The sequence below is a fragment of the Aquarana catesbeiana genome, linkage group LG01 (genome assembly GCF_042186555.1).
Source record: "Aquarana catesbeiana isolate 2022-GZ linkage group LG01, ASM4218655v1, whole genome shotgun sequence".
Taxonomy (NCBI): Eukaryota; Metazoa; Chordata; class Amphibia; order Anura; family Ranidae; genus Aquarana; species Aquarana catesbeiana.
The window spans coordinates 888,794,145-888,809,527 of record NC_133324.1 but is presented as its reverse complement, the minus strand read 5'-3'; the positions used below and the strand labels follow the sequence as shown (position 1 = coordinate 888,809,527).

Below are 15,383 nucleotides of genomic sequence, written 5' to 3'. Positions count from 1 at the left end.
GACCCCCTTTCTCTGCTTTTTTGTGGTTTAAGAAATTAATATAAACAAGGCCCCATCTGGTTTCCAGGTAATAAAAGCTACATGTAAGGTTGTAGATAAATACTTCAGGGGCCCCTCTTCTCTTGGATAACATGTTGTATGTTGCTAATGTTACTATAGTAATTAATACCATGTTATAATCTTTTTTTATGGAATTAAGTAGGGGTAGAACTCGGTTTAATGCGAATCTACATGTCTGGTCTAGGGGTTGGCTCATTAGTATATCCTTAGGTTTTATAAAAAAAATGGGCCTTATTTCTATGGTAGCAGTAGCTGAAATGGATGATGCGCTCAGTAAAGGCTGCATTTTGCCATTTTCCAGGGGCCAATTTCTGTTTTGTTATCTGGTTGCTGTACCGAAGAACCAAAAAGAACTGTGTCATCTAAAAATGGTTGTGGAATGTAGTCACTACCGGGATTCAGAGATCTAGCCACCAGTGGCTCATTAGGATATCAGAAACCAGAGGGCAAATCAAACATGCTGCAATCTAGTTTATTGTTGAACAAGTAAAGCTATGGGAGATGGACGCTGCAAGCTCCCTTCCGGTTCCTAGTGCACCTGACCTGACACAATGATAATGGCTATTTTAGGTTTGCTGATCCAAAAATATCACCAGCAGGATATATGTATCTAGAATGAATAGGACTATCAGTTTACTATTTAACTCACTCAGTGAAATTCAGTCTACATAAAGCTATAGAAAATTCCATTCTAGTCTTACCCTTTTCTCCTTTGGAAGCGTCTCAGGAAGGAACAGTATGATGAACAGCAGGTCCACAACAGAGAACGTAAGGGCAAGCAAGGCGGGCCGGACATAGAAGACTTCTCCATCAGCTGCGTTTATTGCAAAGTAGGCTCCAACCATGGGTCCAATGGTGAAGCCCACTGAGAATGCAACACCGATCATTGCCTGTAACAAGAAGAGGATTACAATTCCTAAAATGTAGGCTCCATTAACCCAGGGGCATTCATTGCATACAACATCTGGAGGAAGACTTCAATAGGCAGGAGGAGAACCAAGAGTGTCTTGGAGGCCAAAAGAGTGGAGTTTTTTTTAGGAAAATCAGGTAGACTTAGTGTGGAGTAATAGCCATTGGTTTTATCATTTGGTAAGTCAATAGTGAGTTTTAGTAGGGCAGTATTTTGCAGTATTATGGGGGAAAGCCAAAGTGTAAGGGGTAAAGAAGGTTGTTTTCAGTGAGGTAGTGGCTCAGACAGTTGTAGACTAGGCATTCTAGACGTTTTGCATTAAATGAGAGCAAGGAGATGGGTCTTAAGTTGTTCAGGCCGGTAAGGTCCATCGAGGGCTTTTTAAGTCTGGAGGTGACCAGGGGTGAGGGGAGCAGAAGGTGCCATTAGAGAGGGAGAAATTGAGGATGTGAGTTAGAGACCACAGAATAGAACAAGGGGGTGACCATAGTTGTGAGAAAACAGGGTCTAGGGCAGTGATGGCGAACCTTGGCACCCCAGATGTTTTGGAACTACACTCCCCATGATGCTCAACTACACTACAGAGTGCATGACCATCATGGGAAATGTAGTTCCAAAACATCTGGGGTGCCAAGGTTTGCCATCACTTGTCTAGGGGAAAGGTGGGTGAGTGAGAAAAGTTTGGTAACCTCCGCTGTAATAAAAGGGTCAAAAGAGAAGTAGCAAATGTGGTGGTAGACATGGCATGTTAGGTAGTCAATATAGTAGAGATCTTATCATGAATTGGTTCAATCTATTTTTGAAATGACTGGCAATATCCTGGGCAGTGAGCGAGTGAGTGGGTGTTAATGAGAGTAATGAAATAGGTTTGTTTGGAAGCACAGAGGCAGGAATTGTATTTTGTTTTATGCCACAGTTACTTAAGAGCACGACTATGTCTCTTTAAGATTTCTGGTGGCGTAAATTTGCCAAGGTTGTAGGGGCCAGGGCCTAAATCTGTGTGTAGCAAGGGGAGGAAGTGCGTCCAGTGAGGACGAGAGTGAGCTATTTTGATAGAAGAGGTCAGAGCAGGACAGGGGTGAGATTTGGTTATTGACACAGTCAGTAGCTGAATAGAAAATCGGCAAAGGTTTCTACAAGTTACGATTTGCTGTTTGGAGGGATGGGCAGTTGAAGACAAGGACACCATGAAATTCATAAGGTTGTGATCAGAGAGAGGAATGGGGGTGTTGGAGAGGCTGCAAGGAGTGCAGAGGTGGGAGAATACAAAGGTTAAGGGTGTTACCATCACAGTGAGAAGGTATAAGTTGGGTCAAAAGATGAGGTTAAAGAATATGTAAACCCAACATTTCATATTCCTGATACCTGCCTGTTGTACCATGTACTTGCATAAAAAAGTATTCTGCTCTCTTTGCATTGCTTCCTTTGTGTGAAATCTCTGGTGTTTCTGCCAGTCCCTCTGCTTTCCTGTTAAAAACTGACCACTCTAGGCATGAGAACACAACGTTGTCAGTTCTCTAGTTGTGCTGAGAACTCAGCCTTCACTCCTCAAATGGTCAGACTTGTGCACTCCCCTAGCTCTTATACAGCCGAGAACAGAAGATATGTAATCACTTTAAATCTATACACAAGTGTTTTGCATTTCATTTCTATTTTAAACTGAATAGGTTGTTTCACAAGGTGAGGCTTTACATATACTTTAGCAAAACAAAAAAACAAAAAAGTATAAATAGGACTTTTAAGGTTGCCACTATGATTCCAAATAGGAAAGAAGAATGGTCGCATAAAGATTTTATAAGACAAAGATTGGATAACCATCCCCCAATTGTCATAACAGAACACACTCCACACTCACCATTCCCTTGCTACGGTTCTTCAAGGAGGGGAGGTCAGCTATTACAGCCGCACACAAGCTAACATTTCCTTTACTTAATCCTCCAATGATACGAGAGATAAGGAAAACTCCAAAATTTCTTGACATGGCCCATACAGCATAGGATACGATTATGCCAAACTGCCAGAAACGGAGACATTGAAGAGTAACATAATCAGTTTCTTGGCCTCTCCAATAATCAGACTTAAAAGATGAAAACATGCACACAAAAAAAAAAAAAAAAGACATTGGGGCTCAGGCTGGAAATACTCTAAACGTTCTAGGAAATGACTTCCACCTACTTCCTTCCATCCTTTTCAAGAAACACAATATTTAGGAATATAATAATGCATTTAAAAGGGTAATAACTCATAAGATGAAGCTACTATTCTATCACTTAACAAAAACATTGGTTCGGCCTCATCTTGGATATGCCATCTAGTTTTGGTCACACCTCTTCAGGAAAGATCTGTTGGAACTGGAGAGATTCCAGAGAAGGGCAACAAAGTTAACAATGGGGCTGGAGGACCTCAGTTATGAGGAGTGACTACAAAAATGAAACCTATGCTCCCTGGAGAAGAGATGCTAAAGAGGGGATATGACTGCAATGTACAAATCTTTGAATAGTAACTGTATCGCTGGGAAAAAATTATTTAATCTTAGGTCTCTAAAGAAGACACATGGCCACACAATGAAGTTGGATAAGAAATGGTTCAATTTTAAACTGCTAAAGGTGTTCTTTACTGTTAGAACGGTAAAGATGTGGAATTACCTTCCACGATAGATGGTGTCTGCGCTAAGTAGAGATAATACAGAGGTGTTTCTAATGTCGTGTACACACGACCGGACTTTTCGGCATCAAAGGTCCAACGGAATTAATCCGTCGGACATTCCGATCGTGTGTGGGCTTCATCGGACCTTTTCTGTCGAAAAATCTGACGAACCTTAGAAATAGAACATGTTTGAAATCTTTCCGACTGAGTCGATCCCTATCGAAAAAAACCTTCGTCTGTATGCTAGTCTGACGGACCGAAAACGATGCAAGGGGAGCTGTTGGCTACTGGCTATTGAACTTCCTTTTCTAGTCCGGTTGTACGTCATCACGTTTGAAACGATCGGACTTTGGTGGGATCGTGTGTAGGCAAGTCCGTTTCGTCAGAACTCCGTTGAAAAGTCCTTCGGAGTTCAATCCGACGAGAAGTACGCTCGTGTGTAAACTCTTCTCTCCATTACAGGCAAGCAAGTTGTCATCTTAGCCCTTGTTTAATCTGCAGTTGTCAAGGTGTTGTACATATGATCAGTTATGACACCAGCCATTTCATGGCTTGACAGGTCAGTTGAGAGCACAAGTAACTGTGACAGGTATCATTCACTGCATGTCTTGAATGTACTTGTTTTGGAAAAACGGTTACAGCAATGTGTTTAGTTCTGCTTTTAAAGGCTATGTATATATGTGTTTGAATGGTTGCCTATGGATGTTTCATGATGAAACTTGCAGGCAGCAGCTGGCAAGTGTAGACTCTGGGATATACAAGGCTTGTTTACTGCTATGCTGTGAATAGTCTAAACAGCCTGTGTTGTGAATAGCAGTAATTTGAGGTCATAGTTAGGTCAGAGAGAGGTGATCTTAAAGGGTAACTAATATATATATATATATATATATATATATATCTATATCTATCACACCTAAACCAGACGCAGATCGCACAGGAACGCTATGCGTCCCTGTTCTCCATTTCAGGAACGAACCAGGGCTGAATCTTTGCCTGAATTCGGCCCTAAAACAGAGACGCACAGCGTTTCTCTGTAGTGCGTTCCACAGCTGCCCCAGAGATATGTGAACCCGCTCCATAGAGAGTCGGTCACATTCGCCTGTTATGCAAATTCGATGCGGGGAAACTAGGTGTGAATCCAGCCTTAAAGTGGTTGTAAACCCTTTACAACCACTTTTTACTAAAGGCAAGCCTATAATAAGGCCTACCTGTAGCTACACCAGATATCTCCTAAACCTACACGTTTAGGAGATATCCCCTGTATCTGCATGTGCCGACTTCATTGGCACATGCGCACGTACGTGCCATTGCTTCAGTTAGTGTGCAGTCACAGGCGCGGGAGTGACGTCATTGCGGCTCCGGCCAATCACAGCGCCAGAGCCCGCAATACCCGAAAGTAACTCCTGGAGCGATGTCGCCAGCCGTCGCGGTGTACGAGGACCATTGCGGGGTCTTCTAAGGTAAGCAATTCATAATCAGCTAGTATGCTATGGGCAGCCACTGTGGCAATGCATGTAAAAAAGTAAAATAAGGTGTATATATGTTAAGGTCTACAGCCTCTACAGTGCTTTCTCCCATAGCCACAAAAGTGCTGGTACATGGTCAGAGCTTAGAACTACTGATATATACAGTTAGGAAAAAAGTATTTGATCCCCTGCTGATTTTGTACGTTTGCCCACTGACAAAGAAATGATCAGTCTATAATTTTAATGGTAGGTTTATTTGAACAGTGAAAGACAGAATAACAAACAAAAAAATCCAGAAAAACGCACTTCAAGAAAGTTATAAATTGATTTGCATTTTAATGAGTGCAATAAGTATTTGACCCCTTCGCAAAACACGACTTAGTACTTGGTGGCAAAACTCTTGTTGGCAATCACAGAGGTCAGACATTTCTTGTAGTTGGCCACCAGGTTTGCTCACATCTCAGGAGGAATTCTGCCCCACTACTCTTTGCTCTCCAAGTGATTAAGGTTTTGAGGCTAACATTTGGTAACTTGAACCTTCAGCTCCCTCCCCATATTTTCTATGGGATTAAGGTCTGGGGATTGGCTAGGCCACTCCGGGACCTTAATGTGCTTCTTCTTGAGCCACTCTTTTGTTGCCTTGGCCGTGTGTTTTGGGTCATTGTCATGCTGGAATACCCATCCACGACCCATTTTCAATGCCATGGCTGAGGGAAGGAGGTTCTCACCCAAGATTTAACGGTACATGGCCCCGCCCATCGTCCCTTTGATGCGGTGAGGTTGTCCTGTCCCCTTAACAGAAAAACACCCCCAAAGCATAATGTTTCGACCTCCATGTTTGATTGTGGGGATGGTGTTCTTGGGGTCATAGGCAGCATTCCTCCTCCTCCAAAGTTGAGTTGATGCCAAAGAGCTTGATTTTGGTCTCATCTGACCACACTTTATCCCGTTCTCCTCTGAATCATTCAGATGTTCATTAGCAAACTTCAGATGGGCCTATACATGTGCTTTCTTGAGCAGGGGCACCTTGCGGGCGCTGCAGGATTTCAGTCCTTCACGGCGTAGTGTGTTACCAATTGTTTTCTTGATGACTATGGTCCCTGCTGCCTTGAGATCATTGACAAGATTCTCCCGTGTAGTTCTGGGCTGATTCCTCAACATTCTCATGATCTTGAATCTCCATGAGGTGAGATCTTGTATGGAGCCGCAGACCGAGGGAGATTGACAGTTATTTTGTGTTTCTTCCATTTGCGAATAATCGCACTAACTGTTGTCACCCTCTCGCCAAGCTACTTGGCGATGGTCTTGTAGCCCATTTCAGCCTTGTGTAGGTCTACAATCTTGTCCCTGACATCCCTGGACAGCTCTCTGGTCTTGGCCATGGTGGAGAGATTGGAATCTGATTGATTGCTTCAGTGGACAGTTGTCTTTTATACAGGTAACAAGCTGAAATTAGGAGCACTCCCTTTAAGAGAGTGCTCCTAATCTCAGCTCTTTAACTATATAGAAGACACCTGGGAGGCAGAAATCTTGCTGATTTGATAGGGGATCAAATACTTATTTCACTTATTAAAATGCAAAAAATCTAGAACGTTTTTGAAATGTGTTTTTCTGGATATTTTTGTTGTTATTCTGTCTCTCACTGTTAAAATAAACCTACTATTAAAATTATAGACTGATCATTTCTTTGTCAGTGGGCAAACGTTCAAAATCAGCAGAAGATAAAATACTTTTTTCCCTTACTGTAACTATTACAGCAAATTATTTATTTAGAAATAACTGCTCTAAATAACAGCTATAACCACATAAATATATCAGGCAGTATAAAGTTAGAACATACTGAATTTATCATCATGACTCGCCGTCTTCCTAGATAATCCGAGGCTGCTCCAGTGAGCGGTGAGCAGATAAACTGAAGGAGGGAGAAGAGGGAGCCAATGAGACCTGAAAAACACTCATTATTATATTGCAGAAACAACACATCCTAGCATTTTACAGCTGCTGAGTTTTCTAGGGTTTCATGAGGTCAGTGATGCCATTCTGATTCTTCCCTTCTAGTGTGAGACTCAATAATATGAACCTGTCCTGGCCTAACATTGCCCCTAAATGGTAACAACTATGCTGAAATACAAGCACCTTTTTTGATAGTCTTCAGCTTGATCTCTGGCTCAACCCTTCAGTGCCGGATTACCAAATTGACAGAGTAGGCACCAGCCTATGGGCCCCATTCTGTTTAAGGGCCATGTGACAACGGATCAAAATATTGGATTTGATCTTGAAAAAAAAAATTACAATAAATCTTTATGAAATGGTTTACTAAAGATAGAAAAAAATTAGGGCTGTTACTGATTAAAATTTTCGTGTTCGATTAATCGTTTTTTTTTTAAATTGATTAATAATCGACTAATTTCGATTAATTATAACACACATACAGATCCAACTACTTTTAGCTGATTTAGCACCGTTGTTATGGCAACGGCCGAAGCCGGACATAGAGGGGCATGGCTAGGACATCACACATCATAAACTCAGCCTCACCGTGCCCATAATGCAGTCTCACCGTGCTCATAATCGCAGCCTCACCGTTCCCATAATGCAGTCTCACCGTGCCCATAATCGCAGCCTTACTGTAGTCAGTGCCTGTGCCTGGATTACACAGTCTGCGGGCATCTTCCGCTGTGTGTCTCAGAGATGAGTGTGCAAACTTTGGCCGCGCTGTGAGAAAAGTCCCGCCCTCCTCCTAGATCAGCTCATCTGATAGACAGAACACTGCGTCTATCACACGGCCTGATCTAGGAGGAGAGCGGGACTTTTCTCACACTCAGCTCGGAGACACACAGCAGGAGATGCCCGCAGACTGTGTATGACATATAGTGATCGATCAAAAAAATTAGTGATTAATCGAGGAATTAATTGTTCATTTCCGCAGCCCTATTTATATATATTATATATATATATATATATATATATATATATATATATATAAATAAGGGTCCCATAAATAATGATCCTGCAGTGATAGGTGAGCAGGAGCTGCTCAGCTGCTCCATCTTCCAGGTTGACTGCCTCAGGCAGCTATGAGGTGTGACCACCTCCTTGCGAAGACATGGACAGGCTGAGTATGTTAGCTCCACTATCATTATTGTTGCATGCCACCTCAATATAGTGCAGGCAGACCATTATTGGATGTGTGAGGCAATCCCAAAGTTTGTACATTTTCAGAATTATTGCAGAAAAAAAATCTTCTATCCTGCCATCTGCAACCTGAGTGACCCCTCATAGCACTATAGATTATTCACGTTATTATTTCATAACTTACCACCAAAAAGAACACTGTTATACTTCCTCTCCTGGGGAACTCCCACAGCTTCTGCAAACCAGCCTACGGTGCCCTGCAGTGTCTGGTACATACTATCCTAGGATGACAGAACAAGGAAACAAACATATTTTAAATTTAAAGTACATCTAAGGCTCCATTCACACTTTGGGATTTGGAACTGTGAGCAGAATCTTTGCGATTCTGCCTGCGATTCCAAATCGCATGGCAATCACTGCAAACGCGTGTCGCATGTTTGGGTGCCATTATCCTTAAATGGCACCCCAAACGTAATGCAATTTTGCCGTGGCAATACACACCTTAAAAATTGAGCAAAGCTTGCCCCCCCAAAAAGGAGCAGGAGCTTCAAGTGAATGGGCTGTCCCTATGCAACATGCAGAATCACTCTTTGCAAATCGTGTAGCGGGAAAGCTCATTCTCGCTACACGATATATGAATGGGGCCTGAAGGAAAAACTTTTTTCATTTTGGACACAATAGGGAAGGGTCAAAACTTTTTTTTGCCATCAGTGTCTCATTAGGGGGATTTCTCTTTACTTCCTGTTTTGTAGCCCCAACAGGAAGTGAAAGGATATCTTTCCAATGTGGGGAAAATCTTTTCTTACGCTGGATACACATTATACAATTTTTGTTGCTCAATATCCTTTAGATTTACCTTCACCTGTGTAGTGCAAGGGCCTTCCTGATTGCATACAATTTGAAAGTGTTTCGGTTTGACCTCATATTATATGGTTTTGTTAAAGTTGTACAAGAAAATTGTATAACAATTGTATAAAAATGATATAGCGTGTAGCCAGCCTTAGTTGCCCAGGGAACAACTGACTCATTTGAAGTTTTTCCCTCTATCCCTGCTCTGGAAGCAACTCAAAATTTTGGATTTACTCCTCGCTTTCATTCCTGGTGACACTGGTTTTCGGGACTATTAGCGAGAGAGTAGTAATCTTTGTCCTGTAATTAGTTGTCATAGTAGACACATGATCGGAAGCCAGTCCCGCATTCTTCCAATCATTAGTAGAGACCGAGAGCTGACTTTGACAGCTTGGTCACTGTGCTGGAAACGGGCAGTGAGCGCACTCTCGGCACAAAAAACTCTGCTAACGCATATGTGCAGTGTGTGGACATTAAAGCCCAACCTCTTTGCTGCCGCAACATACGTGTTATGCCGGTGCAAGAGGTTAAGTAGGCCCAAACACTACATATTTTCAGAAAATTGAATGGAGATTGGGACATCTATGGCCAGCTTTAGGGCTTGTGTACAAAGGCATCAGTGAGAAACACGTAAAACACACCAATGTGTGCTCGGTATAAACCGGGTCTAATTTAAGATGCGCTTGCTAAACATTTATGATCTACTTAAGCAGCTGCTTAAAAAAAAAAAAATATATATATATATATATACACACACAAACATCTCTGATGTGGCCTGCGACCTCCTGCTCTGGGATGGCGGATCAGCAAGCCCAGATCGCGGGTTCACGACCTGCAATTCCAGAGCATCGGTGTTCTGAATGGAGCCGGCACTAGAGGAAGCATGGTTGCAGAAGGAGCAGAGCTACATAAGCCGATGATTCCTGTTTAGTGCCGGATTCTGTCCCAGTGATACCAATTGCACTCCGCCTGTATGTATGTATGTATGTATGTATGCATGCGTGTGTGTGTATATATATATATATATATATATATATATATATATATATATATATATATACATATACATATACATACATACATATACACACACACACACACACACAGTGGGGACGGAAAGTATTCAGACCCCCTTAAATTTTTCACTCTTTGTTATATTGCAGCCATTTGCTAAAATCATTTAAGTTCATTTTTTTCCTCATTAATGTACACCCAGCACCCCATATTGACAGAAAAACACAGAATTGTTGACATTTTTGCAGATTTATTAAAAAAGAAAAAAAAGGAAATATCACATGGTCCTAAGTATTCAGACCCTGTGATCAGTATTTAGTAGAAGCACCCTTTTGATCTAATACAGCCATGAGCCTTTTTGAGAAAGTTTTTCACACCTGGATTTGGGGATCCTCTGCCATTCCTCCTTGCAGATCCTCTCCAGTTCTGTCAGGTTGGATGGTAAACGTTGGTGGATAGTCATTTTTAGGTCTCTCCAGAGATGCTCAAATCAAGTCAGGGCTCTGGCTGGACCATTCAAGAACAGTCACGGAGTTGTTGTGAAGCCACTCCTTCGTTATTTTAGCTGTGTGCTTAGGGTCATTGTCTTGTTGGAAGGTAAAGATTTCGACCCAGTCTGAGGTCCTGAGCACTCTGGAGAAGGTTTTCGTCCAGGATATCCCTGTACTTGGCCGCATTCATCTTTCCCTCGAGTGCAACCAGTCGTCCTGTCCCTGCAGCTGAAAAACACCCCCACGGCATGATGCTGCCACCACCATGCTTCACTGTTGGGACTGTATTGGACAGGTGATGAGCAGTGCCTGGTTTTCTCCACACATACTGCTTAGAATTAACGCCAAAAAGGTCTATCTTGGTCTCATCAGACCAGAGAATCTTACATCGTACCCCTACCCATTCACCTAGGAAAAAAAAGTGTCAATAAAAAAACCACACTAGACAGGTTTTTAAAGTAATTTATTAGGCAGCTCCGGGGGTGTTCTTCCGACTTCCGGCGTCTCTTCCTTTCCGCGCTCTCCGGCCTCTTCTCCCGGTCTCCGGTTCTTCCTTCGATCTCCGGTTCTTCTGCCGGGCTCCTCCGCTATCTTCTGCTCTTTTGCCGCTCTTTTGCTAGCAGTGGCCCGGTCTTCTCTGTCATCTTCTTCCCATGTTGACACGACGCTCTCTCCCGCTGTAATGCCGTGTGCGAGGTGCGCAACGACTTATAAAGGTATGGGGCGTGGTCACCGGTTGATGTAATTCGGTGACTCCGCCCATTATGATGTCACCACCTGGGGCATGATGGGATGGTGACTTCATAATGGGTGGAGACACCGAATGACATCACCCGGTGACCACGCTCCATACCTATATAAGTCGTTGCGCACCTTGCACATGGCATTACAGCGGGAGAGAGCGTCGTGTCAACATCGGAAGAAGAAGAAGGAGAAGACGGAGAAGACCGGGCCAACACTAGCAAAAGAGCCGGCAAAAGAACAGAATATAGTGGAGGAGCCCCGCAGAAGATACCGGAGATCGGGAGAAGAACCGGAGAGCCCGGAGAAGAAGACGGAGAGCACGGAGAAGAAGGAAGAGACCCCCGGAGCTGCCTAATAAATTACTTTAAAAACCTGTAGTGTGTTTTTTTATTGACACTTTTTTTCTAGGTGAATGGGTAGGGGTACGATGTACCCCATACTCATTCACATAGGGTGGGGGTCGGGATCTGGAGGCCCCTTATTAAAGGGGGCTCCTGGATTCCGATAAGCCCCCCACCTGCAGGCCCCGACAACCAACGGCCAGGGTTGTCGGGGAAAGGCCCTTGTCCTCATCAACATGGGGACAAGGTGCTTTGGGGTGGGGGGGGGCACAGGGCGCCCCCCTGCCCCAAAGCACCCACCCCCCATGTTGAGGGCATGCGGCCTGGTGCGGTTCAGGAAGGGGGGGGTGCTCGCTCGTCCCCACCCCTTTTCCTGACTGGCCGGGCTGCGTGCTCGGATAAGGGTCTGGTATGGATTTTGGGGGGACCCCCACGCCAATTTTTCGGTGGGCGTAGGGGGTGCCCCTTAAAATCCATACCAGACCGAAGGGCCTGGTATGCTCTTGGAGGGGGAACCCATGCCGGTTTTTTAATTTAAATTTGGCATGGAGTTCCCCCTCAAGATTCATCCCATTCATTGAAAGTCGGACGCATGTCGGGTTCAAGTCGCAGGGCAAACTTGGATCCAAAGTAGGACAGTTGTCGTGTCGCACCAGTGTGAACCCGGCCTCAAGGATGATCTGAAGAAATGGACAGCACCTGAGTGAAATATATGAGTGTCACAGCAAAGGGTCTGAATACTTAGGACCATGTGATATTTCAGTTTTTCTTTTTTAATAAATCTGCAAAAATGTCAACAATTCTGTGTTTTTCTGTCAATATAGGGTGCTGTGTGTACATTAATGAGGAAAAAAATGAACTTCAATGATTTTAGCAAATGGCTGCAATATAACAAAGAGTGAAAAATTTAAGGGGGTCTGAATACATAGCGTCCCCACTGTAAGTGTCCGATTATTAAAAGTCAGCAGCTGCAGTATTTGTAGCTGCTGACTTTTAATTTTAATTTTTTTTCTTAACAGAAGAGCTTTAACTTGCAGTGTCACAATATTACTGCATAGAACACTCCCAAATATGGTACAGGAGTAGTGCAGCTCATATTTTCTAGCAGCTGCCAACACAAAAAAAAAAAATATATATATATATATATATATATATATATATATATATATATATATATATATATATATATATATATAAAAAACGAAGGCAGGCTGGGTGAACTGAGCACAGAGTCAAAGTAATACTGTATGAGGCCTACAGGTACCTTATCAATGGTCAGCATATGAAAGTGCGAAATGTCATTCTCCTGTGCACGGCGCATCTCTTATGCAGTAGATACTGAACTGCTTTCAAACTGATCCACAGGTGCACTACAGTGCACCTGCGGGTTACCTGCACTGAGCCATAGATTCTGTCATTACCTGCAGGTTTGGTGCGCTTTCTGAAAGTGCAGTAAGGCCTGGTTCACACCTATGCAGGTTGCAGTTTGTGTATTCCAGGTGCATTTTGCGTTTTTTAATACACATTTTTGATCCATTGAAGTCTAGGAACCAAAAACCAGAAAAAAATCCCTGGCCCTTTCCATAAAATGCACAGATGTGAACTACATCAATAGGAAACCATGTTAATAGACTGTAGTGTGTTTTTGCAAAACTGAAAGCGCACTAAAAAATGCATTAAACTCCCAAATGCTTGATGTACTTTCCAAAAGTGTACTACACCTGCAGGATATAATAGAAGTCTAGGGCAAAGTGCAGCTAACCCGCAGGAAAGCCACAGGTGTACTGTGCTGCACCCGGGGTGCAGGTAAACCAAAGTGCATCAGTTTGAAAGCAGCCTTAGGCCTCTTTCACATGATCAGTTTGATTGGGTCTGCCTGTCTGTTTTCCAGGCAGACCAATCGGACCCTCTATTCACCTCTATGGAGCTGCAGATGTAAACGGACTTACACCTGCCTACCTCCAATCAGATCCGCAAAAAAATACAGACGGGGATCCGTCCTCTTCCACCTGGGCAGATTTGATTGGAGGGCCCATTGAGTAGAGCGGGCTGTGTCCGTGCCCGCTCTGCATATGCAGTGTGGACACAGACCTGTCAAGCGCCCGCTCCGCTCATTGTGGCCCGTGACCGGTTACCAAGTCGCTTAAGTGGCCCTAGCTCTTCAAAAGCCTAAAAGGGAGGGGTATAAATGATATAAAAGGTGATAGCTGTGTGGGTATGTTTTTAGATGCAGGCAGGATAGGCTTTCCTGAAGAGATGAGTTTTCAGGGATCTCCTTAAAGCGGAACTGAAGGCAACATAAAAAAAAATTACAAGCAGACAGGCTATTTATCGCAGAAGAAACATGCAATGTCTCTTCTGCAATAAAATACAATTACCTGCCTGCTTACAGTCTGCTCTGGCATGTAAACGGAGCTGCACATGAACGGCTCCGATTACATCACCGGCGGCATGGTCCCAGTGTGCAGGGATGACTGACTCCTGCACTATAAAGGTGGCTGATCGGCACCTGGAATGATCTGGGGAGAAGATGCCAGTAGGGGACCACTTGTGAACTTTGAACCGCTGAAGAGGAAAAGTATGATGATATTACTTCTGCTTAAGGCCCATTTCACACTACCGCGACTCCAAAGCCGACATCTCAGTGCGACTTTGGTGCGACTTTAATAGAAGTCAATTCAAGTCATGCCAAAGTCAGACCAAAAGTAGTGCAGGAACCTTTTACTAAGTTGGAGCAACTCAAGTCACTCCTATTAGAACGGTTCCATTGCACTGAATGGGGCACAACTTGTCATGCGACATGTGCACTCAAAGTCAGAGCGCATGTCGCACCAGCGTGAACTGGGCATTAAGGTGGAAAGAGTAGTGGATAGCTGGACAGATTAGGGTAGGGAGCTCCAGGAGATGGAAGAGGCCCTGGAGAAGTCCTAGTAACGTAGAAGTAGGCAGAGTTCACAATATTTTTTTTTACTTTTGTTAGAATCACCTAAAAAATGTATCAAAACATTGCAAGGGCATGCTGTACTTGCCATTTACACTGCATCCTCACTGATGCCTGTACATGAAAAGCACAGTCGGGACAGGACTGTAGAAGAGAAACTGCATCCAGGAACATGGCAAGCAACACAATTCACTGGAAATGACTGTCCCTGTAGGACTCAATTCAAATTTCATCTTCCGTGTTTGACCTGAAATGCAGATCCCCATGTACACAAGCCCCTTAGCATGTCACTACTTACATTAGACTTGCCGAAGTGATCCAGTATGGAAGGCATCAAGGGTAAAATAAGAGTAAATCCCAGAAGGTCGATGAGCAGAGCCAAGAAGATGACAGTGATGACTCTGGTAGACCCCTGATCTTCCCCTTTGGGGGGCGTCACTGCTTTGTCGCTCATCTCTCCGGCTCAGGTGAGCTCCTCTAGCCAAGTCCTGTAACAATAAGCAGACGGCACTCCTGAGTACTCAGTTTCCTCGAAGTGTTCAACTCCCTCCCAGGGGACATAATAGTGCTGACTCACTGCAGGAACTCTACAGGTGAAATTCACATTGGGAAACATTGTGGTGTTCAGGGACCACACGCTTTATGGCTGTTTTGTAATACTCAGAGGTTGTTACAGTATCCCAGGCAGGATGCAGCAGCTAAAACTAAATGTTATCTGATTAGGAAGTTCTACCAATAGGAGGAAGATAAGCATTACATAAACTTTACTAATTCAAACCGTAAAAC

The 15,383-nt window shown here is 43.6% G+C and overlaps 1 protein-coding gene across 1 annotated transcript in view; it reads right to left on the bottom strand.

Moving 5' to 3' along the window:
* MFSD10 (major facilitator superfamily domain containing 10) overlaps nucleotides 1-15,383 on the bottom strand; it is a 73,650-nt gene that overhangs the window by 39,555 nt on the left and 18,712 nt on the right. Inside the window, exons 2-6 of the mRNA XM_073610877.1 lie at nucleotides 14,896-15,085; nucleotides 8,402-8,498; nucleotides 6,923-7,026; nucleotides 2,826-2,984; nucleotides 762-950 (exon numbers count right to left, since the gene is read on the bottom strand). Of these exons, the coding sequence (XP_073466978.1) occupies nucleotides 762-950; nucleotides 2,826-2,984; nucleotides 6,923-7,026; nucleotides 8,402-8,498; nucleotides 14,896-15,051 (705 nt within the window). The 5' untranslated portion in view covers nucleotides 15,052-15,085. The remainder of the gene's footprint in view (nucleotides 1-761; nucleotides 951-2,825; nucleotides 2,985-6,922; nucleotides 7,027-8,401; nucleotides 8,499-14,895; nucleotides 15,086-15,383) is intronic.